Raw genomic sequence first — 27,010 nt, forward strand, 5'->3', positions numbered from 1 at the left:
AACTTTGGTTTTTTCTCTGTCATAAAATTTAAGGGCTGATATAGCTGTCTTCCTCACTTCCAGCTTTTCTATGAGTTTATGAATGTTATTGAATTTAACTAGAGTTGATCTCAAACAGTTAATATGTGTAGTGCAGTAGCTTTCACATTCCATGGTATAGCCTTCTCAGCAGTCTTCAGAGTGTTACTGTTGTATATCACTGTTGTTAGACTTGTGTCAAAAACAACTGGTATTAATTTTATAGTTTAAAAAAAGTGAGGTTCTAAATCTTCAATGAAGAAAAACTATAAGAACATTCTAGACATAAAGTGTATGTTACACATTTATACATTGGGAGCCAATCAGCTACATCTTCACCTGAATGAAATATGGAGATCTCAAGATATAAATTGGGTAGAGGAATCTCATCCATGTCTTATAAATTTCTTAAATAAAATAACTTATTTTTTGACTTCATTAAATTCCAGCTGTACAAGTTGTACTCATTTATAGAGGAATTTTTTCCTGTATTTTTATCTAGGAATATATTCTATCCTTTTAGGTAATTTTTACCAGCATCAGAATGTAATCTCAAAGATAAAATTATTTCTTTGGCATAATTTTTAAATTTAACTTTTAAGGTTGAATCAGAATAGTAATAGGACAGAAAAACTAGTTTGAATGTTGATTTTTCAGTAAGAATTGAAAACAGTCAGATTAATCTTCCAAGTCTCAAATTATAAGACTGCTTAATTGAGTCTAAACTAGTTGCTTTTATATGTGCTTTTATGTCAGTGACAGATATAATCTCTTCCCTTCATGGAGTTTACGTTTAGTCAATGGTATACTGAAATAAGTAGATATTTTTAAATAAGTTTATTTAAACTAACTCATTAAATTATAATAAATATAATTTCACAATAACTTAATTATGATACATTGAAATTCACACTAAGAAGAAATGAAAAACTTTAGTTATAGAAAATAGTAGGAAGGAAACCTCACTTAGGATGATAAGAGAAGGCCACTCTAAAGAGTAACATTTCACGAGGGACATGAAGGACGAATAAAAATAAAACAAAGTTTTTTGTGCTAGGTGGAGTTTCTGAGAATTATATTCAATAGTAATGACCATCTTATAGGTAGTATTCACCAATCAAGAACTCTCAAACTAAAACTTCATTAGTACCTGAATAGCCTACATTCAGTGAGTTCACAGTCCAACTTCAGGTATCAATTCTTATTTATTTATTTATATACTTAGTTAGTTTTTTCTGGGTCACACCCATAGCATATGGAGGTTCCAGGCTAGGTGTCTAATCGGAGCTATAGCCTCTGGCCTATGCCACAGCCATAACATCACCAGGTCCAAGCCTCGTCTGCAACCTACACCATAGCTCATGGCAGCCCTGGATCCTTTTAACTCACTGAGCAAGGCCAGGAACTGAACATGCATCCTTATGGATGCTAGTCAGGTTCATTTCTGCTGAGCCACAACGGGAACTCCCTTTCTTATTTTAAATAATGATTTTTTTTTCTTTTTTTTGCCTTTGACTACCAAATCAGATTTCAAGGCCATAGGTTTTAGCACTTAAATCTGTTCTTGGTAATTCTTTAATTTTGTACATAAAAATTTAGGGTGGGAGAAGAAATCAAAAAGAAAATCGGGTTTCTAATTTAGGATATGGGTAAAGGATTATGGGCAAGGAAAATTGTTAATAAATTTTTGTTTTGAATATTTCAATCTAAGATATATATGAGACAACCTAGGAATGATACCTAGCACAAGTTAAGTTTGACATTGTTATTTTTACTACATCTTTGATGGGATATTTATAATTTAGTACATACCAATTCCCATAGAAATCCCCCTTCCATGTATTGGATAAGGCATGCAGCCTGTCATGTGCGGAAATAAAAGTGAAAATATGTTTTCTTTACATCAGAAATACAATACAGTCTTGAAAGATCAGCACTAGAAAGAGCACTGGACCTGGTAATAGAAAACCTGGAGTCAAATATTGGCTTCTCTACTTAATAACTACACTGCATTAAGCAATTTGCTCAACTTCTCTGAGCTTTTTTTGTCTGTGATGAAACTGATAATCCTTGCCTCCCCAAAAGGGTTATTAATGTATTAAATAAGTCTTTGCCTGGTGCTGGAAAAGCAGTATTTAGCAAATAACATTGTTCTTGGCTTTACAAACAAATAAAACAGGCAACTATAAATTGTAATAAAATATATTAAGTGCTACAGTTTATCAGCAAGTTTACAGAGTACTCTGGGAATAACTATCAGAAACACTGAACCTAGTTCTTGGTGAAAACATAGAAGGGTTAAATAACCAAGGTTGGAAGCTAACGATTCCAACCTTTCCCTCTGTTGCTTTTTGTCACTTGGCGGTATTTAAGCTGAAAGACTTCCTATCCATTTGTAAATATGCATCTTACCTGTTAGGTCAACAACTATAACATTAAAGATTATTTTGAATTCACATTTTATATGCTCCCTGCAGTATAATATCCTAGATTATGCTTCGATCCTTCAAGATTCTCTAGCTGTAGTGAGAACAAGATTTATAAAATATACCTAGTTTGGATTTCCTTTTCACTATACTCATCACAATCTAATGAAGACAGCAATTTGTTCTTTTCTAGACAATTCTTCATAGAATGGCATTGTCTTCTGCAAAAAGTTATTTGCCAAAATGATGTAACAGTTTACTGTATGTGGGGAAAAAGTCATTTCTCTTTTATATCAGATATTTTCATTTAATGACATATGACTAAATTACAAGTAATTTTTACTCTTCTTGCCTGAGGACACAGAAAAGTATATTTTAAGAACTAACTTGGGATTAGTCTTTCATTGCCCTAAGGATAATAGTGCCTAAGCCATACTTTCAAATAGTATGTAGAATCTGTGAATGCACAGTATGTAGAGGACTCAAGTTCTAAATTGGTGATCACTTCCCACAAATATTTTGCTACAAGAATAATTCTATAACAAATTCTATTTTAAAGGAGTGTGATTCACAACTTTAATGAGTTCTGATTTTCAATTATGAAAGGCAATAACATCTCTATTAGAATCCAGAGGCTTGAGGTAGAGAATACCAACGAGAACAAAAAGGAAAAAGTATCCAAACTTCGAATCAATTCACCATTCCCTATAGGTATTATTAAAATGGGGAATTTTTTAAAAGACCAGTTAAATTTTCAAACACAGGTTTGATCTCTGACCTTGCTTAGTGGGTTAAGGATCCTGCATAGCTGTGAGCTGTGGTATAGTTCGAAGATGCAGTTTGGATCTGACATTGCTGTGGCTGTGATCTAAGCCAGCAGCTACAGCTGCAATTCAGCTCCTAGCCTGGGAACCTCCATATGCTATGGGTACGGACTTAAAAAAACAGACAGACAGACAGATATAAATATAATCTCTTGTCACATATTCCCTTGCACCTCCAAGGTTAGAATAGAATTTTGTCCCCAGACAAACCAGTAGGTTTATTTTTTTTCTTTTTAGGAAGAAAATTTAAATATTATTTATCTAATTAAAGCTTATAAAATGATTTAAATGTGTATGTATTGAAATATCTTTATGAAGAATGTGTTTATTTAGTAATTTATAGTAATATCTAACCTTCAAACAAAATGCAAAATTATGTTCTATAGGCTTCTATTATTTTCCTTTGTGCAAAAGAATTTAGAATACTCTGGATAAAGAATAAGCTATTTTCACAATTCACAATTTGTAATGTGTATGTCTGAAAGGCAATGTGAGTTCCTTTACATAAAAATAGCATTACTGATCCAGTTCAGAGTAACATTTTCTCTGAGATTTATTCCTAGTGATGTTAGTTTTTACAGATTATTCCATGTTATCACCACATTCCTTTCTGAAAAACAGGTGATTGTGTTATATAGCTGTTTCATTGGTTCCCAGGTGTCTGGAGAACCTCATGAAGATGCTAAAATCCTAGCCTAGATTAAGGCATTAATTGAGGTCTTCAGATTATTTTCCCCTTTTCTAAAGGGCCTAAATAAAATCGGTAAGAATACCTAAGCATCAGGTGTCTTTGCTTTTGTCCGAAGTCATATCAACATTGGTATATCAATAGTTGTTCAATTAATTGCTATTAGTAACATCATAGAAATGTATGGGTTCTACATGTGGAGTCAAGAAACACCAAAAAGGTTAGGAACACTGAGTTAATGACGTTAGTTAATGTAATACCTTCTCTGGACATAAAAATATAAGTTTCTTGGAGTTCCTGTTGTGCCTCAGCGGAAATGAACCTGACTAATATCGATGAGGATGCAGGTTCAATCCCTGGCCTCCCTACATGGGTTAAGAATCCAGCATTGCAATAAGCTTTGGTGTAGGTCGCAGAGGTGGCTTGGATCCCACGTTGCTGTGGCTGTGGTGCAGGCTGGCCATTGTAGCTCTGATTCAACCCTGGCCTGGGAACTTCCATATGCCTCACCTGTGCCCCTGAAAAGCAAAAATGCAAAAAAAAAAAATTATACATATATAGATATATAGGTAGATTTCTTTATGCAGAATTAACTGTCCCACCTGTGGCGTATTGATCAATAATATCCTGAGCATAACTAGTCAGATGGATCCAGCAATTCTCAAACTTACTGGTCCGGGAATCCCTTCACATATTTAAAAATTATTAAAGGACCTCATATAGCTTGTTTATGTATGTGATTTGTATTTGGTGATATTTACTGCACTGAAAATTAAAACTTAGAAGTATTTAAAATGTTTATTTATTTGCTTTAAAATGAGAATAGTAAGGCCTTTATACTATAGCTAATATGAACAACATTGTTATGGGAAAAAATGATATTTTCAAAAATTTTTAAAACCCACTAAAAAGGATGGCTTTGTTTTACATTTTTTCATATTCATTTTGATGTCTGGTTTAATAGAAAACAGCTGAATCTTACATCTGCTTCTATACTCAATCTGTTGTGATCTGTTGTTTTGGTTGAAGAACATTAAGAAACAAATCCAGCCTCACACAGTTATGTCATTCGAAAAGATAGGAATGTTTCGATGCCATTTTCAGATAATTGTGGATATTCTTTGACACTACACCAAAAGCTTTCAATTGATAGTCTATTAAAAGTTAATTGAGGGAGTTCCTGTTGTAGCACAGTGGAAACGAATCCAACTAGGAAACGTTTGCGGGTTAAGGATACGCCGTCGCCGTGAGCTGTGGTGTAGGTCGCAGATGTGGCTCGGATCCCAAGTAGCTGCGGCTATGACACAGGCTGGCAGCTGTAGCTCTGATTTGACCCCCAGCCTGGGACCCTCCATATGCCACAAGTGGGGTGCTAAAAAGCAAAAAAAAAAAGGTTAATTTTTTAAGTGTGGAATCTAAAACCCTCCTAAGAACCAATTCATACTCCTATATATTAAAATCCATTGGACATACTACTGTATATAAAATGTATAAACAACAAAGACCTATTGTATAGTATAGAAGACTATATAAAATATCTTGTAATAACCTATAATGGGAAAGGATCTGAAAAGGAATATATATATATATTCTTATATATAAATATAAATATATAACTGAAAAAAGGAGTTCCCTTGTGGTGCAGTGGGTTAAGGATCCAGCATTGTCACTGCAGTGGCTTGGGTTGCTACTATGATGCAGGTTTGATCCCTGTCCCAGGAATTTCCACATGCCAAGGGCAAGGCCAAAAAAAAAAAAGTGTGTCTACTGAATCACTTTGCTCTACACCTAAAACTAATATAACATTGTAATTGCTGAGTAGCATTGAGAACTTTGTCTAGATACTCATGTTGCAACAGAACAAAGGGTGGGGGAAAAAATGTAATTGTAATGTATACATGTAAGGATAACTTGATCCCCTTGCTGTACAGTGGGAAAATAAAAATAAATAAATAAATAAAAACATTGTAATTCAATTATACTTCAAAGAAAGTTTTTTGTTCTAAAAAAAAAAAAAAAAGTCCATTGGTTTGTCTTGAACTTTGGATCTTATATAGAAGTATGATTTTGGAACATATTTTTTGATCACATGGAAAATATAAGTTCTTCAAGTGTTAATTATATTAAAAATCATCTTAATTAAAGGAAAGAAAAAAATCCTGTCCATTTTCCTTAAATTAAAAGGCTTACTTCATTCATTTTCAAGGAAAATGTCTACCAAACACCTAATTCTGTCTAGTCATAGTTTGTCATTCTTTCAATTAAAAATGATGTTCTGTGCAAAACATGACTAGTTCAGCTTGCAACTCAAACTGTTGTCTACGTACTTGAACCTGAGACAACCGTTATTGTTTGGTAAGCAGCAGATGTGTTTTGCTTTATACCTCCCATTTTTGTCACACTCAAGGACAAGTTTTAATTAAATTGAATTTGTATTTACTATTTCGTTGAGGACGGTGTTAAATGAAACTGTTACTACATAGTGGTGAATAATACAATAATTTATACTCTTTGGATCCACTGTCTTGATTTTTACTAAAGTGCCAACCCATTATTGCTTTTGTATTATCAGTGCAAATGTCAACATACTATAAGAGACAAGTAATGTTTTAGTAGTATTATTAAAATCATTTGGCTTTGCAGCTACCTGAAAGTATCTCAGGGACGCTCTCAGGTCAGTGGACCACACTTTAAGAACTGCTAGTATAATCAAGTGACCAAGATGGTTTAGGTTTCTTGAAAACATCCTGGCTCAAAATTGTGTGTATTGAATTTTATTTCTTTTTCATTAGACAATGTTACAGTGGTATTCTTATTCTAGAGATTTTATCCTTTATGTAAATGACCACCAGAACCATGCTTAAGCATGATTCATCCTGACTCCATGATCCAAATTAATTCTAGGAAAGGGAACAGAGTTTCTCCTCTCTGATTCAAAATAATAAAGACTTTGCAAAATATTTTGAAGATACAGCCAGAAAGTATAGTTCCCAGCTAACTTTAGTCATTTCCAAGGTGATAGATACCGCTACATTTATAAAACAACTGTTTCCCTAGAGTATCCTTTCTACCTATAGCTATACTGAGAGCTCTTTTTAGTCATCAGGGATGACTTATCTTTTAATAATTAATTTGGAACATTTAAAATTGGTGAGATTTTAAATATAAAAATACAATTTTCAGCTACTTCTAAAAAACCTAGATCAACATTACTGGGCCAGTGCTAACATATGTCATTACTCAGCTGTCATTCTTTATACCCTCCAGCCTACTTTACTGATTTGCATTAAATGCCTGGCTCCCATAGATTTTTGAGTAATTGGTTTCTACTTTTATTGATTACTGTCTAGTTTCTCCTCCTATAAACAACATGTTTATTTTGCTATTTATTCTGGTTTAATAGCAAAACAGATTTTGAGACTTCAAATAAAGAATTTTTTTTGTATCCTTTTCTAATAGAAAAGGCACTACCCAGTATGGTAAGGTATTTCATATTTTGAAAAAATAAAAACTAAAATCAGATAATAACCAAATATATTAGCTATTAATTTTGATTTTATAAATCATTTTAAATGGTTTTTCTGTGACATTCTGCTAAGTATACAAGATTTTACATTGATTTCTGTTTCTTCATTCATCTGATTGTTACCTATACTTTTATATATAATAAAAATTGAAAACAGAATCCCTCATCCTTTTCTATTTAATGTTCACAGAATTATATTTATCATTGAAAATAAATATAACTTAACTGTGAAATGTATACTTGCCACACTGAAATCTGTAGTACAAATTAAATTTGATTCACCTGAGAAGATATAGCTAACCAGAAATTATTAGCTATAGGGTTAACAGTTTTATAGCTTAAACATTTACAAGTGGATTTGTCTTTTTTTAACTTAAAAAAAAGTCATATACATGTTCATTTCAGAAAATTAAGCAAAAAAAAAGTTCCTGTGAGACAAGCCATTATAAATAACAACTGTTAAAACTTTGCTATATATCATTCTGCCTTTTTTCTATGCATTAGATATTTTTCTTTTCTTTTCAGGGCTGCACCTATGGCATCTGGAAGGTCCCAGTCTATGGGGTCAAATCAGAGCAACAGCTGCCAGCCATAGCCATGGCAACCCCAGATCCGAGCCGCGTCTGCGACCTACACCACAGCTCATGGCAATGCAAGATCCTTAACCCACTGAGCGAGGCCAGGGATTGAACTCGTATCCTCATAGATAGTGGTCATATTCATTACCTCTCAGCCACAGTGGGAACTCCCTCAAATATTTTATGTAGATGGATCATGACGGAAGGTCAGTGATTAAGAGCTCAAATTCTGGAGTCTCACAGGCTTGGCCATGAATCTCACCTTTATCACCTACTAGATTTGTGGCTTTCAGAATGTTACTTCACCTCTATAACCTTATCTCCTGTTAAAATGAAAAAATAGTATTGTTTGCCTCATAAAGTTGTTTTAGTGTTTAAATTTTAAAATGTATATGAATCACTCAACACTATTTGAAATATAGGAAATTATCACTAAATGTTAGCTATTATTATTAAACTATATAATATTTTAACCTATCTCATTCATTTAGTCATATGAACATCTTCCTATGTTATGAACATGTTTACATGTCTTTAAATTACCATCCATGATATTAATATAAATTATTGTTCAGTATTCTAATTTGTAGGTATAGCAAAGTTTTTTTTTCACCAGTCCCTTTTTCAGATTTTAGTTGTTCCCTATTTCCTAGTTTTAAAAATAATGCTGTGATAATCTCCTGGAAGTTAAATGTCTTAGAGTCTTCTCTTAAACTTAGCATTTTGTATTAACTTTACCTTTGTCAAAAGTACATGCAGAACTGTTAGGACAATGATTCCTATAATTCATATGAATGTCAGGAAGAGATCATTTTTGCATCTTCATTATTTCATAGTAATATTCTGGAAGAAGCAGTTTTTAGCATTTGCATTTGACTGATTTACTAACAGATATTTAAAAGTTATGGATCCAAAGTTGTTTGAAAAGTCAATAATATTGAATATGTAAAAGCATTGCACTATGAGGCAGTAAATATTATCTATCTTAGTCTATCACTTTATAACTTTGTTAGAACTAGTAGATCTCAATTTCTGTATCTGTAATAGCATGATATTAAGTAGCCTCTAAGATCCCTTATAGGCTTGTAGTTCACTTCCTTTGAAATAAGTTTCTACATTGACTGAATAAATGTTATCATTTCGTTTAGTCCTTTCTGATATTTTGTTAATGTCCAACTAATGTAAAGTAATTTACATTTGTTTATTTCAGCTTTTACATTTCATGCTACTATATAACGTTAAAGATTACCAAGTGAAAATGTTCTGACTTCATCTAATATCTTTCACATGTAGGTCGAACTTGTCTCTGTTAAATGGAATATTGATTTCTCTTGGCACCCACTAGATTTTTTTTAGTTGTAGGGTAAGAGGGAAGTGAAAACTGTAGAAATGTAAGGAATAGTGAAAATAAAAATACTAGCTTTCAGTTTACCTTAATAGCTTTGATTCCTATAAACGTCTTTTTAAAGATATGGGATATTTGGGGTTTGTTTTGTGTGAAAGCAGCTCAACAAAAATAATCTGTGCCATTATTATTTCAGTAGCAGAATTGATTAGTTATAGCCATGATTGAAATTATGTAGTTAACTTGCCATGTCTCATTCATGACTTTAGTAGAGAGCATATCCCAAACTAAACTAATTTTAAAATCTTTATATTTTAAATGAAACCTATTCTGAAATTAGTCATGTATTTTCTTGCCCTAAACTTCAGGATTTATCTGCTGTCTTGTTTTATTCTACTTTGATTAAAGGCAAAGCACACATTAATTCAGAAATCCATTCAGTGAATATTTTTTAGTGCATATTAAGTCAAATACTGTGCTGGGTATTGAGAATATAGTAATGGATAGACTTACCCTGACTTCAAGGATCTTATAGTGGAGCTAAGTGAAAAAAAAATAATTTACAACAAATCTGTCAGAGCTTTGATAGACTAAAAGAGCTCTTTTAATCTTATGGGGGGGAAAAGAAAGAAAATGAGTGAAGGGCAGGAATAGCCATTATATAAAAAGAAATAAACTCATGAGTTCCTATTGTGGCTCAGCAGGTTAAGAACCCTACAGTGTCCCTGAGGATAAGGGTTCAGTCCCTGCCCTTGCTCAGTGGGTTAAGGATCCTGCATTGCCGCAGTCTGCAATGTAGACCACAGATGTGGCTCTGATCTGGCATTGCTGTGGCTGTGGCTGTGGCGTAGGCCAGCAGCTGCAGTTCCAATGCAACCCCTAGCCCAGAAACTAAAGTATGCCAGAGGTGAGGCCATAAAAAGAAAAAGGAAGGAAGGAAGGAAGCAAAGAAATATGTGAGGAAAAAAATGTATCCTCAGTAGAAATCTATTAAAAATTTTATAGTCATATTGATAACTATTTTTAAATTATAAAGAGCAGTGACACAAATATTCCTAGTTACTCGCAAAATATATGTGTATATATATATATATATATATATATATATATACTGCTTAAAATATTTTTATGTTTTAACCAATCATTATTCCAGAAATAATATGGAAAATAATATTATTTTCAATGGAAAGTATCAAAGATTGCATCAAAAATTTATGTGTAAGATTATTTATCACAGCATTATTCTTATTCATGGAAAATTCTTAATAACTATGGTTAAATAACTCGTAATCATATACATATGAGTTATTTATATAACCTAAAAATCCTATCTTTAAGAATTCTTATTCATGGAAAATTCTTAATAACTATGGTTAAATAACTTGTAATCATATATGTATGAGTTATTTCTATAACCTAAAAATCCTATCTTTAAGAATATTAAATGACATAAGAAAATGCTCAAAATGAAACATGTAGTTTAAAAAGTAGTAAATGAAATTGCATAGGAATTAAATTACAAGTTATTTTATAATCTGTATTAATTTTTAAACCCGATAAATTTTTTTTCTTTGTTTTGTTTTGTTATTTAATAGGATTTAGTAATGTGATAAGGATGAATGTCTTTTGCCTGCTTTTCAGATTTTTAGCAAATCTTCATAAAGCCAATTATTTATTTGTTTTTATAACTGTGTTTATACCAGAGCATTTTTGTATGCAGACTAAACCATTCTATTCTTAATCTTGCAGGGTTGAAAATTATATTTCAGTAGTAGTTTGAAAATAAACTTTTTTCTACTTTATATACAAATACTTAAGGGACAGATACTGTACTATCTTAAAGTGCCTTATAGCTCTTTTATACCACACCTGTCATGGGCTTCATGACTTCTTTTTAGATAGATAAGAAATTTGGGATTGGTAGATCTCTGACTCGCTACCAAAATTCTAACATTTGACTTCTTATTTCTTCATTATTCTTTGTAATATTTCCTTGCTCTTCCCCTTTTATTGGTTTAGTTTACAAATTAGATTGCCTTTCCCCAGAAACACATTATTTGTTTTTCCCTGACACACGAATAAACTGTTGCTTCTCTTACTTTCATTTCATTCTTCCCTCTTTTTCCTTTTTGCCTTAACGAATTACAAATGAAACATAAGCGAAGCACCAGTTTTATTGAAAGGGCTGAAATAACCAGATCCCCCAAATAATTTCTTTATTTGCAAGAGTTTGTCTTAGTTTGGGGTTCTCAAATAAAAACATTTTTCGCTCAGAGTAGTTCTAAATGTAAATTAGGTAATTCTAAAAATAAAACAATCCAGCCCCTTAGGAGAGTCAAACAAAAATTTCTATACAGTTTTAATCTAAATCAATATAAAATATGTATCATGGGAGAAAGAGGAGAAATTTGCATTAGTCATTCATAAGTAAAAGCCTAAATTTAATGAAGAGAACTGAGAGCCAGAGAATTCAATACCAGCTGTCCTATTTTTTTTGATTGATATGTCTCCAGAAAGCTACTGAACCTAAGATTTGAGTTCTCTCATCAATAAAACAAACAGAAAATATATAACTTTTCTCACAATTCTCCACCAAACACCTTGCAACTAAAGAGAAGTGTTAATGTATACACCAAGTGATATGCACTCCTACCTTAATGTGGCTTATACAAGTCTAAAATTTCCTTGAGGTTTAATGTTTTATTTCAATAATTAATATAAATTTGGCTTTCTTTTCCAAAATTTATTTATTTGGCTTTATTAAAATGTTGCACCTACAACTACCTATTATTGGCAAGAGAGATGAGAGTGAGTTGGAATAATTTCCCACTTTGTTGATAATGAAATAATTTTACAATAAGATAAGTTTTGGAGAACTGATCTAAAAAATTAAAGGGAATCAGCAATTCATATTGTATTAGCATGCAGGCAGTATCTTTTACTGCATGATATATCTAGAATTCAAGCTCTTATTTTGAAAAGATGAATACAAGTGACAGTCATTTCACTGTTCTAGAGGCCACAATGTAGTAACTATCCTTATTCCCTGAGGATAGTTTACTCAGTAATTAATTCTTGAAGAAATGTTGCAGATGAGGTGATATACTACAATCTTTTCAGACAATTTTTTTTTAATGGCTGCACCTGCAGCATGTAGAGGTTCCCAGGCTGGGGGTCAATTTGGAGCTGCAGCTGAGACCTTTGCCACAGCCACGGCAATGCCAGATCCAAGTGGCATCTGCAACCTTCACAGCTTACAGCCATGCAGGATCCTTAAGCCACTTAGCGAGGCCAGGGATCGAACCCGCATCCTCACAGAGACAGTGTCACGTCCTTAACCCACTAAGCCGCAATGGGAACTCCTTTTCTAATCATTTTTAATTTCTATCTTATTAAATATGTTCCAGCTGAGAGGCTGAATAGAAGATTGAAATGATTTTGATGCTCTGATTTTATAGGCTCAGTAAAAAATATTTACAAAAGGGTTTCTTCAGGGTACAAAAGTTATTAGTGATAATATTTTGTGTTTTGCAGCCAACATTTTAGTTTTTGATATATGCAAAACTAATAATTCAGCCAACCTATAATCCCTGAAATCCTTTGCATCCATTTCTCAAATGTCATTTATATTGCAGTGATCTTATATGTAATATAAACATTTACAATTTAATTTCTCTTAGCTATTGATAGGGAATGTTCAGCCTCATAGAAAAATATGTATAAAATAGTTAGTGTGTTGCTTTTGTGATTATCTTGAAGAGTAAATTTCATCTTGTCCAAATGCCAGTCTTCTGTGATTTCTTTTAAATACTAGTCAAAGAAAAATAATGATGCAGTATCTGGATTAGCTGTGAATTTCTTTTATTTAAACTACTGTATCATAATTGGTGATTAAGGGTTGACCACAATAAATGAGAGCATTACTTTATTTTTTTTTCTTTTTTTTCTTCAGGGCTGCACCCATGGCAAATGGAGGTTCCCAGGCTAGGGGTCTAATTGGAGCTACAGCTGCCAGCCTACACCACGGCCACAACAAAGCCAGATCCAAGCTGCCTCTGCGACCTACACCACAACTCACAGCAACGCCAGATCCTTAACCCACTGAGTGAGGCCAGGGATCTAACCCCCAACCTCACGGTTCCTAGTTGGATTCGTTTCTGCTGTGCCATGATGGGAACTCCTGAGCATTACATTTTTAAATGTTGGTTTGACTTTTCTCTACAACTCACATTTTAGTTTGTGAAGCATATCTTTTTCAGATTCTTTCTGAAATTTTTCATTATTAGATATTTACCTCTTTCAGGAGCCACAAAAAAAAAAAATCACGACACGTGAATTATAACCATTTCTGGCTTTGATAACCACATTGGTTTTCTAGGTCTTCCTCTTATAGTAGTTAAGAATTCAAAAAAAATCACACTTAAATAAAATTGATGTTAAGCATTGACAGATGAGCTGTTTAAAAATCTTTGTTTAAATTGGTATTTTATTGTCTATTTTTCATGCTTAGAGTTCAATAGTGACTATCTTTTCTTATGTTCATTCTTTAAGCTTCTGTATTTGTGCTTGCATTTGGAATTGAGATGATTTAGGAATGATTTCTTCCATACATTAATATAATAACAAAATTTCTTTCATAATGAAATAAACACACAGGGACATATATACATATATATCCTCTTATAGGCATCAGCTTTTTCCAACCCATTTATTTCCAGGTCTATTAATGGAATAAAACTTTAAAGTAGAAGTCAGGAACTATGGATGTTGGTTTTAGATTTGTCATTAACATCCTATTTAACCTTGAAGAAACTACCTCATGTTTCTGGACTTGATGTAATTTTAAGCCTTCCAGAAATAAAAGATAATGTACACATGTTGCTTCATAACAGTTCTGAATGTGTTCAGTTTCTGAAAGTTTTCAGAAAGCAGCATGAAACACTAGACTGTGTTTTTAATAGGAAACTAATTTATCTTTATAATCAAGATAGGTGTTGATTCAAAATGGAAAATAGCTTTTAATATAAAGATATTTTCTGAGATCAAAGAAAATAGCCTAAAAGAATGACTAGATATTATGAACTCACTGTCCATCCAGAAATCCTTTTTTATAGACTGTTGCCATTCTAATTATTATCCATTGTTTCTATACTTGAGAATTCTGTTGAATTTGAGAATCAGTGAGACTCACTGATTAAGAATAATAATCAGTGATAATCTTTAGGGTATAACAATTTGTGTTGAAGAATTAGTAAAAACTATACCAAGTAAAATCAAAAATTGGCACAATTCTTATGGACCAAGATACTTTTTTTCAAAGTGAAAATCCAGTTTTCTCAGTATTATTCCTAGCAAATTTCCATATGCTATTAGAGATGTTCTGATAGGGATAAGACACTATAGCGTGCCTCTAGAAATGATAATTTTGTAACATGGTTACATTTCTTATTTTTCCTGGTGAGCAGGAATTTGGCATCACATTGATAATTCCTCTACTATTTCCTAATGCAAGCAGGAGCATCACAGCTAGTGAGCAATGCAGGTGTGAATGGAGACCATCATTCTGTACATGCAGGAGTCATAATGTAAATGTACTTCTCTGAAGCTTCCTTCCAATCTTGTCACTTTTTTTTTTTTAGTTTGTCTTTCTCTTTAATAAAAATATTAATTATTATTATAGCTCTATTTAAAAGCAAAGGAATTTCGGAGTTCCCTTCGGGGCACAGCAGCAACAAATCCAACTAGAAACCATGAGGTTGTGGGTTTGATCCCTGGCCTCACTCAGTGGGTTGAGGATCCTGCATTGCTGTGGCTGTGGCATAGGCTGGCAGCTGTAGCTCCAATTCATCCCTAGCCTGGGAACCTCCATTGCCGTGGATACAGCCCTAAAAAGCAAAATATTTTAAAAATTTAAAATAAAATAAAAGCAAAGGAATTTCTAGTTTACACCTCGTCTAATAAGACACTTTCGGTTGAGAATCTTCCTTTTCTCATTTATACCATGATGTTAAACAAGTTTTTTAAATATCCAGTTTTATTTTTTCTTTTTTCCTATCTTACCCAAGAGGAAAATTCAACTGAAATAGCAGAAAGCTTTTAGGGAGTGAATGTATCTTACTTTGGTCTGGCATTAAAATTTTCTGGTTGGGCAGCACAATTGTTTAATTGGGAATCTCAGTGACAGCTGAACAACCTCATTGCTTGGGTCAGCAAGCTGAGGAGCTTCACTCTGTCATGTATCAAGAATGATGCTTGTCAGGACTGATCTTTCCACTTAAGGAACACTTAGGTTTCTAAGTCATACCACTGATGTTTTCTAATACTGCAATGGAATAGACACTAAAAAAGACAAAGTTTTCTACGTAGGTGTATTTGTAATTCTTTGTTTTTCGTAAGCCAAATGCAAATGTAACACTCCAGATACTGCTTCATCAGAAGTCCCCAAGATAACCAAAAGTAAGTGTCCATTTCCTCATCTTAGGAATAGTGTCATAACAAAGACTGAATTCTAGTGACCAGCGTATTTGCTGAGCATGTCATATAGCCTCTGGGTTAGTTAACTCTTTGGCCTCCTAAGATGGTACCTCAAGGAGTCAATTGATGATTTTGCATGTATTATTTACTAATGTTTAGAAAAATTTTTAAGTTCACTTTTTCTTTATTCTGTCTTTTTTACCCATCTTCCCTCATTGTAGCAAATTAGACGGCCGGATGAAAGCAAAGGAGTTGCTAGTAGAGTTGGATCCCTCAAAGTAAATATGTTTCTAACATTTTTTGGCAAGATTTCGTCTATAGCGTACACTTCTTCCTTTTTGGAGGGAGGTGGGAGGAAGGGGGCTTTTTCCATTTTTCACCATCCCATTTTGTTTTGTTTTAATATTTTTATTGGCTGTTGGGTCATATTTTTTTGTTTGTTTCAGCTACACATAGAGCAACCAGCTGAAGGCAAGCTGCCAAATAACTAGCTTTGAATGGCACCACAAACAAGAGAAAGGGCAACTGCCTCATTACAGGTGCCTATAATTTGGGGTTCTAGAGTAAACCGTTCCTCTGATTGATGTCACTGACTATGTGTTAAGTTCCTGTTACACAGAAAATATTTATTTTCAGAATATTATCGCCCTTTTTTACATTTTTTGTAGAAGTAATTAAATGTTATTTTAGTATCACTACCATTTGTAGTTCATTCCAGAAAAATAATTGTTATGTATTAATAATATATATATATTTTTTTTTAATGCTAAGAATTAGGGAGAAAAGGAATTTTATATGATGCTAGTATAGTGGGCTCACATATAGCTAATAGTATTTAAGCACTCTTAATTGATTCCCTTCATTGTATTTTTTAAAGTTAAAAAGTAGTATAACAATCTGCAAAATCTGGTATACATCTAAATGTTTGCCCATTTGTGTATGTGGCCTACTAATGTACAATTTAAAGATTTCTGATCTAATGGTCCCAGTTGCTAGTTGTTAAATATACATTTGGTCAATATATCTTGGGTACTCGATACTCTAATTAAATAATCACGATGAAAAGTTAAACAATTTATCACCCTTAAGAAACACAGACATAGCCAGTTAATCACTTTTAATGCTGCCACCATAAATGCAAGTTAGAAAATTTGCTGTATTTTTAAAATATGCAGAGAAGTCTCCCCCCAAATAACTACTGCTTTTATCTGAATCCCATTTTTCCATACAGCAGTATTAACTAAGTTAATCAAAATGAAAGATAATTTACTGTACTGGGATGTCCCAAAATTCAGTAACTACTTTGAGGCTTATATTAAGTGATTTTAAAATTGTATGCACCTATAGTTTATTTCCATTTAACAACTTATGAAGCACTAATTTCTGCACTCTTTCCTCTCCTTGCCTCTTCTGCCTTCTTAATTTTACTTTTTTGTTGTTGTTTATTTACCTGTGTGTGTGCACTCCTATAAGTGCACTGGATGAGGGTGTGTCTGTATGTTTGTGTCCTTTATTCCAGACAAGCCATCTTCTCTGTTCTCTAACACTGCTGTATACTGGGTAGCATTTTTTTATTATTATTATTTCACTAAGGATAACTAGAGGGGATGGGAAGTGTTGATTATATATGCCTATTTCAAAAACAAGGCAAACACATTATTTAGTGAGAAAAATATGAGTTTATCTGTCTTGTTGATATATCAGTAGCATTCCTCACTGTCTACCTGTGAGGTATCCCATTTTAATTCTTTAAGGGAAGATAAATTTGTTATCATTGAGACTATGGATTATGACTTAGATTCAGTGAAAAGGCAGTACAACATAACTTTTTGAAAATTACTGATAGCAAAATAATAGTAAAATAGCATCCTTAACTAAAGCACCATCTGCTATAAGCTGGATTGTGTGTGCAAATACGCATGTGTTTAATTACCTCAAAGTTCAGCTTTTGGATGTGTAGAACTTCAAGTTGTAATTGTATGTTTATTGTTTTTAAGTGTATATTCAGTATGATTATGTATATACACATATATATGTATAAGAACAAAAGACACATTTTAGGGTTCAGCCTTGAGTAAGGATGCAGCTTTACATCAAAAAGTATTTTGGCAAAGAGAGGCCAGTTTCATAATTTTTAAATATCTTTATTCCATATTTCTAACCAAACAGAAAATTTGAAAATGAATTTCTAGATGATTATAAGGATAGTCATGGTATTTATTTTTTCTAACACTTTGGGGAGAAAAGATACTATAATTAAAATAAAACATCTGCCTAGTCATGGTTTATTTAGCATGTATTCTTGCACACTATACAAAGATCTTTGATGTTTGGAAATTTATGCCAAAGGCAGTGAGAAATGTATAACACTATGATCTTATTTTTAAAAGGGAAAAGGAAAACTGAAAAGAGAACAAGTTGCTTTTTCAATTCATTTTCTGATGTTTACATGTAGCTCCATCGAAAGCTGGAGGAGCTCAGAGATCACCTAGAAGGCAATGTGAAAGGATACTCTCTCAGAGTAAATGTACGATTTCACTCGGTGATTTTTTTTTCCCTAAACTTCTGCTGACTGGTAATTCCAAATCTGATTGGTTTGTCCTCTCATCTCCATCTTTTTTACTTTCTGTCTCTTTTCTCCCTCTTTCTTTCTTTTCTAGCTGCAGCTTCATGCTCACATTTATAAAATAAAGATTAAATTGTCAGGGTAGAAGACCTTTAAACCACACTAACATTGTATCTGATTTAATAGTATTCTGATTCCAATGCAAAATAAAACTTTTTATTTCAAAATCTGTGTTTCTTATACAATTGTATGATTTTCTGAGGATATTTCCATGAGACCTCATTTTGAGCTTTTCCCTTGACTGTGTCTTCTGTCCCTTGTTGGATGTGTCAGCAGGATTATAAACTGGGCTGGATGCAAGTGATAGAGCCTTGATTATTCAATTTCAATTATTAAGGAAAATGACCAATGTTGGAGCATTATTATAGGTAATATGGAAAGTAGACACATTTTTTTTCTGAGTTAATAGGCTTAACTCAGACTCCTTGGAAACAACTATAATATATCTTTTTTTTTTTTCTAAAAATAAAATTAGGCAGTAAGAATCTTCACTAGGAACACCATTATGTAACGTCTTACAGATACTTGAGATAATAGCTAATATACCCAGGACAGCACTTTGAAGGAGAACAATACCTTATAGCCATTCAATATTGTATATACATTATATGGGCATATTAACAGTAGTATTTTTGTGACTGATAGTTCAAACTCAGAATGTTCGGTCCTTCTTCTAAATATGTATTCTCGTGATAAATGGAATTAATATCTCTAAAGTGTTGCATGATATAAATATGGCAGAGGAAAAGATAAAATAATTTTTGGCTTTACTTAACTTTGACCTCATATTCCTGGGACTTGAAAAAAAAGTTCTTATGAGTCCTAGCCTTGATTTACTTCTCCCAAGATTATTGGAATACATTAAGTTCACGTTAAAATATTTTTGTTATGAAGTCTAGAATAAAAAATAATAATGACATAATAATTCTCTGGTTTCTCAGTTATGCTTTTAATTATATACTATATATCTCTTTGTTAAATTTCTGACTACTCAAGTTCAAAGTTTTTTTTAATATCAGTCATTAAATTCTAAGAGAAGGAAATTAATACATCTCATATTTCTACTTTCTTTTGAGCCAGTCCTCCTTTTCAGTCATGTTCTTTGAGAATTTGAAAGATCATCCACAATCACCCCCAGAATCTACTCCACTATTTTAAAAAAATTAAAAAGATTAGTATGAATATTATGATTAAATCAATCTAAATATACCTGGATATCATTCTAGAAATGTAAAATGTGTGTATTTAATGCAGTACCAGTCCCTAACTGATGGTGAGAAGTGATACTGTTTTCCTTTCCATGTAACCAGGACCAGAAAGTTGAGACTTACTGAGGTCTATATGGTAGAAGTTAGTGTTAGATTAGGGTTAAATTGAAAGCTCTGTGCTTTGAAAATTGGGTTTTCTCATGCCACTCTTGAATTTATTTTTTCAATATCTGTAGTGCATGGTGGAATACATAATAACTAGTCTCAATGTCTTCATCTTTTGTTTCATTTCACTGGGTCACACTTTGTTCTGATTACCTTTTTTCTAAAATGATTGAATATAAGGTTTATCATTATCAAGATTACTGTTAACTAGGAAAACATGAAAAAAATCAAAAGGCAAATAATAGTATCATCTCCACAGAGTTTAGTGAAGAAAAGATATAAATCAAAAGCTTAGCTCAATGTTCAGTTACTCTCCTTTTGCTTTAATCCTTATTACCTTAGAATGCCTTAAAACATGCCTTGTATATTAAAAATAGTTGCTTAGAAGCAGAATAAAGTTATTCTTTATACCATAGGCTATAAAAACAGATTTTGTTTCTGAAGTAAGACAAATTGGCATATAGTAACCATCCCATTTTGTGAAAATTTATTGTAGGTGTCCACACACAAGAGCAGCTATATGGGTGCCTTATAATTCTTTCAAATATTGCTGAGTATTTCAGTGAGGTGAAAGGTTCAGAAGCGTGTCTCCAGTCACATATTTTATTTAATAGTTGAAAAAGGTGAAACATCATTCAAAAGTTTGGGATAAGCATTTAATTTAATCATTAATACTCCAATTGGTATCATCTATATGATGTATTATTTTTTAGGGATGAAAGAGTACTGCATTTTTATTTATTGCATATAATCAGTGATATAAAGTAGAATATTCTAAGAAGTAATTTTATACTAGTATTTTATTTATTTCTCATATGAAATCATACTTCTTTATTTTACATGGACTCTTCTATTGCTATAAAAAGTATGCATTCACTTCTTGAATTCTAAATTAAGAAAGCATCAGAGTTCCCACTTGACACAGTGGGTTAAGGATCTCAGCATTGTCTCTGTGGCAGCTCAGGTCCCTGCTGAGGTTCGGGTTCAATTCCCAACACTGTGTAGTGGATTAAGGATTTTGCACTGCCATAGCTGTGGTATAGGTTGCAGACTGCAGCTTGGATTTGATCCCTGGCCCAAGAACTTCCATGTGTTGTGGGTGTGGCCTAAAATTTTTTAATTAATTAATTAAGAAAATTAAGACTGTATCATCCCTGGCCCAGGAACTCCATATGCCATGGGGCAGCCAAAAAAGAAAAAAAAAAAAAAAGAAGAAAAAAAAAGAATGTATCAATTTTTTTCTGTACGTTGTACAAAGCTGAAATATTTTGAAATTTAAATGAGATTTTTGTAATTTTAGTAGTAATAAAATTATCACCTTATACCTAAACATAGTTTGCCTGATTTAACTACTGCAGAAATAACTGCAAGTCCTTAGATTAATAATGTGTTGAGAATAATGACTGAAGACTAAAACTACATAAAGGAAAAAATTAATTTTCTTTGTACTCAAATGCATGAATCTGGCAGGAAGACCGTAAGTCAGACAAAGAAAGACAAATACTGTATGATATCACTTATGTGTGGAATCTAAAAAAAATAACAGACTGGTGAATATTACAAAAAGTAGACACAAATATAGAGAACAAACTAGTGGTTACCAGTGAGGAAATGGAAGGGGGAGGGGTACGTGATTAGGAGATACAAACTATTGTGTATAAAATAAGCTACAAGGATATATTGTACAACACAAGGAATATAGTCAATATTTTATAATAAATGGAATATAACCTTTAAAAACTGAATCGCTCTGTTGTATACCTGTAACTTACATAGTATTGTATGTCAACTATACTTCAGTAAAAAAATTAATTAAAAAGTAATGCACAAGATTGAAGAACAGTGCAGTGTTAAAAGTTATATAATACAGATGAATATTTTATTTAAATAATATACATCAAGGTAAATTTATAAAATTGAAGTTAATTTTTTAAAGAGTAACAGAGCCCTAGAAGATGTGAATGTTAAGACATTTAGAAAAAGGTAGGTAAGTGCTCATGAAATAAATAGAAATAAAAGAAAGGAGAGGGATAAAAATACCTCAAAGTCCCAAATTTTGTATTTTCACTCTCTCCGTATAATGTCATGGCAAATTTCCATTCAGCTACAAATATATACAGATTGGTTTGGGGTAACCAAATATGTCAATTTTTTAAAGACTTTGACAAACAGTAAGAGGGAAGATGACTTATGAAGACAACTTACTGGCACATAAATGAACTTTAAGATGAAAAGTGATAAAGTAGAAGGAATATGATAATTATGAGTACTTGTTATGCTAACACAAAAAGATGGTATTGTTTGGACTGGAAAAAGTTAAGGGAGGAGTTTTTACTTAAAATAAGGCTGGTTTTGAAATGTTTAATAATTTCCTGAAGAATGGTTTCAAAATGTTTAATAATTTCCTGAATGCCAGAATAAGACTAGTATGAAATAGGGTAATATAAATAATGAGTTTATATTGGTTGGTTGTGATCTTGTGGATCTTTTAATAGGTATTTTCATTCCAGCCTTAATTCCGAACTCTTTTTATAGTATTGATGAATTATCTTTGGGCTTTTTGCACTTTTTTATTTACTAAATTAATGCTATAACTCAGAAGTCTACCCTTAGTCCAAATCTTGTTTCTATTTTGTTTCTCTCCATGAGCTAGGAATGATTTTTGCATTTTAAAATGATGGGGTGGGGGAAAATCAAAATAATACCATTTTGTGATGTGAAAAATTATATGAAATTCAAATTTTAGTGTCAAAAAATAAAGTTTTGTGGAAACACAGCCACACTCTTTCATTTGCATATAATCTATGATTACTTTTGCACTACAACAACAGCATTGAACAGTTGCAGCAAAGACCATGTGGCTCATAAAGCCTAAACTACTTACTGTCTGACTGTTTACAGAAAAAGTTTGCTGAGATCTGCTAAAACTGGTTAGTGTGTCAAGATTACATTGACGAAGAAATGATTATCATAAAGGATATGTGAATTTTCTTCATTCTATAGACTGAGAAAAGAAGAACCACTCATTTTTTCTAGGGATGGATTCAGATTATTCTGCCTGGAAGCATACACTTGAAAGAGTTGATCTCTTGTGATCTCCTGAAATTTTCTACCTTTATGCTTTTATTCTTCTTCATTACATTTTTTTTTTTCCCAGCTTCTCTCTCTTCACATGCCAAACACACATGCACATAAAGTAAACCCACCATGGAACTGCCATTAAACCCTTCAAATACATAGAACTAGAGCTTGGATAAAATATAGATTATAAGTTCCTCTCCTTTGGGAGGCCCCTTATAGATATTTAGAGTATAAAGATAAATTCCATTGTTGCTCATTAAACTTCTTTAAAATATGTTTTTAGGAGCATTTTTGCTGTACACATGCAATTTTCTGTATATCACTTCCTTGCATCTATAGAAATATTTTCCCTGAAAACCATGACCACCTTTTGATTTCTTCTAAATTTCCTCTTTGACCTTACCTAAAATCATACCTTCTATAGAAAATTTCATACAACTAGGAAAGACACTCCAATGTGATCAAATAATACATTATATTTTAATATAGCACTTAAAAATCTAAAAGGTGTCTACATTGATTCAGCTACTTTGAGAAGAGGAAGCACAGCTAGAACGTTAGTCCTTAGATAATAATCTTTTTGTAGCTTTTAGGTGAGTAAATATCAGTTGGTTTGTGTATTCTACTTTCTTTAAGCAAATTTCATTGTTTTTTGGTTCTTATATGAAGAACATTGTTTGAGCCTCCTCAGTCTTCCTCATTGGACATTTTGGCAATTACTCATATTAATAATATACACTTATTATTTACTATTTAATTTATGATTATGTAGCATCCTGAGTATCTTGGTAGATAATGTCTTGTAATATGACCAGATTACAATAATGATGAAGATGATAGTAAATAAATTTTAAGATTATCTCTTTGGAAAACAGGTTTAATTTCACTACCTTTCACTTTATTAGAAATCACTTAACATGCACAGTTAATTCAGAAGTTTCAGTTCAGATAATTCAATTTTTAGTTCAGTTCTGAAAAATAACATAAATCTCTCTTGTGCTTTGAACCATCTGATACTCATAAAATTGCATACAGTAGCCTTCTTAGGAGTCATTTGGGGTAGAAGTGACACATCTGTGAGGTGTTTAATGCTTACTGCAGAATTGCCCTTCTCAGAATTGACTTTAGTACAAAAATAAAGTACTAATAAAAGGTTTCCTTGGACAAGCAAATTTCCCCAGTAATTGAAAATGGAGGGGTGGGGGGAAGAATAAGACTCAAACTATTTTGAAAGCTAAAGTTTTTCAGTTTTACAGGACAACATGTGGAGAAAGCTTTCTAAGAATTAGTATCTTGTTAAAGAAAATTAGATGTCTATTTGGTTGAAAGAAAGGTTTAATTTTTTAATATACATAGAATTGGTCATATTTTAGAAACCACCTCATTGTAATCCATTAAATGGCAGTAATACATTTTATCACAAATCTTTGTGATGGTGACTGTAAAGCTTGCTGAATATTTTTTCACACAATTCAGTTTTTGAGGATAGAGGAAAAGTTTTTATATTCACTCATTCAATATACTGTTATTGAATGCCTGCTACATTCTGCTATGCTGGGTGCTGTGCTGGAAATAACACAAATCAGATAATAAGGGCATTTCTGATTTCACCACTGTACCATCTTTTTCTGTACCTTCATTTCCCTACCCTAACTTTGAATTTAGAACTTCAGGAAGAATTGGTAATGAGAAAATGCATACCTAAATAATATTTAGCTTGCATGGCATTGGGACTACCTAACGAGAAGCGACATAATTGAACATAACAGTGAGACAACCTAGGAAATAAGAGCAGGTCAGAAAATTTTCATGTGAAAGTCAGGAAGATTAAACATAGTTTTAACTATAAAATAGCTGATTCAAAAAGTCAGTGAAACATTCTGATAAAAGTTAGGTCTGGAAGAGAGTTTTGTGATTAAGGGTTTTTTTTTTTTAATATCTTCTTGGTGTTGCTATTGGCTTATGTATTTATTTAGATTCGGTAATGATAAGAGAACAGTAGGAACAGGAAATCGGAATCAATACTGAGCTAGCTTTGGTGCCCTCTTTAATATGAAGATGTACATTAGAGTCATTCTATAAATAATCTCACATGTAGTTTGCTAGTGTTAAAACAATCAGATCAGTGTGGTACTGTAGGAAAAGGTGACCAACGTTGTGCTTTCCTGTTAACCTGAAATGAGCATGTTCTCAACAAGATCATACCAAATTCTGATCAGGGGGAGCCATCTCCGTCATGGATTTTTTTTTTTTTCAATCCAGGTATTTTTTTTAATCACAAGGTTCTCCTCAAATAGTATGAACCTTGAGATTTCAAGCTCAAGCGTCTGTTTTATTATCTGGCAAACGTGTTGGTGATGGAGCCTTCTAAACTTCTGAGACCCTTACTGTGCTATCATTTCCTTTTTAACAATGTTTTCTTTTCCCCACTGCAAAACCAGGCTCGGCTTCCCTCGTGTTCATCTACCTATAGTGTATCTGAGGTATACTTTGCACGTGTTTTCTTACATGGTCAACGACATGCTCGCCCTCACCATTTTTCTTATTTTATTTTCCTTTTGCCTTAATTTATTTTGCCTTGCACTTTGCACTTGGCTGAAAGGGATAAGCGTACCAAAGGGGAAAAGTTAGCTGTTCTAGGGGGAAATCTTCTATATTTTCATACAGTACTTTTTTCTGAGTAACTTTTTTTTTTAGCAGTCACTGTGTCACATTGAAATGGTTAAAGTCCAAATAACCAAATTGACTGTTGTCACCACCTTAATTCCTTGAAGATTCCTTTGAAGTGATAATTTGTTACTAAACTCATATTGGCTAACAACAAAGATTCCAGTTTGCAGATCTGTGTAGGTCTTCTCTGGTAGCTGATGATTTACATTAAATTAATGATAATCCTGTCCCATTAACCATAGCCTCAGGAAAGCTTCCAAATTGATTATTAAATGGAAAGTTAATATGATTCCTCTATTTTATATAAAATGGAAGATTCACTCCCTTTTAAAAAACTGACTAGGTTACTCAGGAAAATAGTCTCTTTGATAGTTGTATTTGTATAAGATTCTTACAATCTAGAAGAGCTTATTACTCATGAAATTCATATTCTTTTAACAGAATATTTTATATAAATTTTGACCTATGTTCTTTTCCTTTTTAGGGGTTTAATTTCCTGTGCTTACTGTGTTAAAGCATAACATAAGTGGGTTTTCTGGTTGTGTAAACTAGTGTCAGTGAAATATTAACAGACTTTGACTATCCTTTAAGTCAGTTTTTCAAAGAAGGAGCACTGCTAAGTAGCTAAGAGAAAAGAATATATGTACTTTGAAATATGACTAGTAAATAGCAGGACTTTAATAGTCCATGAATTTTAAGATCTTAATTTTTTACTTTGCAGACATAACATATTTCTATGCATATTTACTTTGTGCAGGGTACTATAGCTACTTTGTACAGGCCAGTATTGTCAGCTTAATTCTGACCACAGAAATGTTATCTTAGAATGTCATGAAAAAACCGTAAAGATGGCACTATCCAAAATGCCAGATAGTGTATGCAAAACCATAGGCACAATATCATCTTTTGACTTTAAAACTTTATAAAAAGCTTTGAAAGGAATAGCATTACTAAACCCATAGCCTCACAAAGTTCAATTTATAGAGTCAATAGAATTACAGCTTCTTTAATTTTTTCCTTTGTAAGTTGTAGCTGTTACAGATTTTTTTTCTCTTAAAACTGATTTCATGGAGAATTGATTTCTTCTTGAAATATATATTTGTAGGGATAAGTAAAGAAAAGCAAGTGAATTACTTGTGCTATCAGCAAAGACTTTTGAAAGAGAGGATTGATATCATTTCACCACCACATTTTCCACAGCTCCTTTCTTAATTCCCCAAGATTATGAATTCCATTGTAAAAACTATATAATCCATTTCTTTCTGCCACTTCATCCAGGCAATTCTCCATTTCCCATGAGAGTGTTTAAGAAGTCTACCATTGGCATCATCTCCAATCACAGCCTACAGCATCCATCAGGGTATTACTTTCTCTGTGACAG

The 27,010-nt window shown here is 32.5% G+C and overlaps 1 protein-coding gene across 5 annotated transcripts in view; it reads left to right on the plus strand.

Annotated features, from left to right (window-relative positions):
- Positions 1–27,010, plus strand: part of GPHN (gephyrin) — a 554,831-nt gene that overhangs the window by 340,332 nt on the left and 187,489 nt on the right. For 2 of the 5 annotated variants that reach the window (XM_047797834.1, XM_047797835.1), the window contains one exon: positions 16,101–16,157. The exons of the other annotated variants lie outside the window; for them this stretch is intronic. In XM_047797834.1, the coding sequence (XP_047653790.1) occupies positions 16,101–16,157 (57 nt within the window). The remainder of the gene's footprint in view (positions 1–16,100; positions 16,158–27,010) is intronic. 5 annotated transcript variants of the gene reach the window in all.

The sequence above is a fragment of the Phacochoerus africanus genome, chromosome 9 (genome assembly GCF_016906955.1).
Source record: "Phacochoerus africanus isolate WHEZ1 chromosome 9, ROS_Pafr_v1, whole genome shotgun sequence".
Taxonomy (NCBI): Eukaryota; Metazoa; Chordata; class Mammalia; order Artiodactyla; family Suidae; genus Phacochoerus; species Phacochoerus africanus.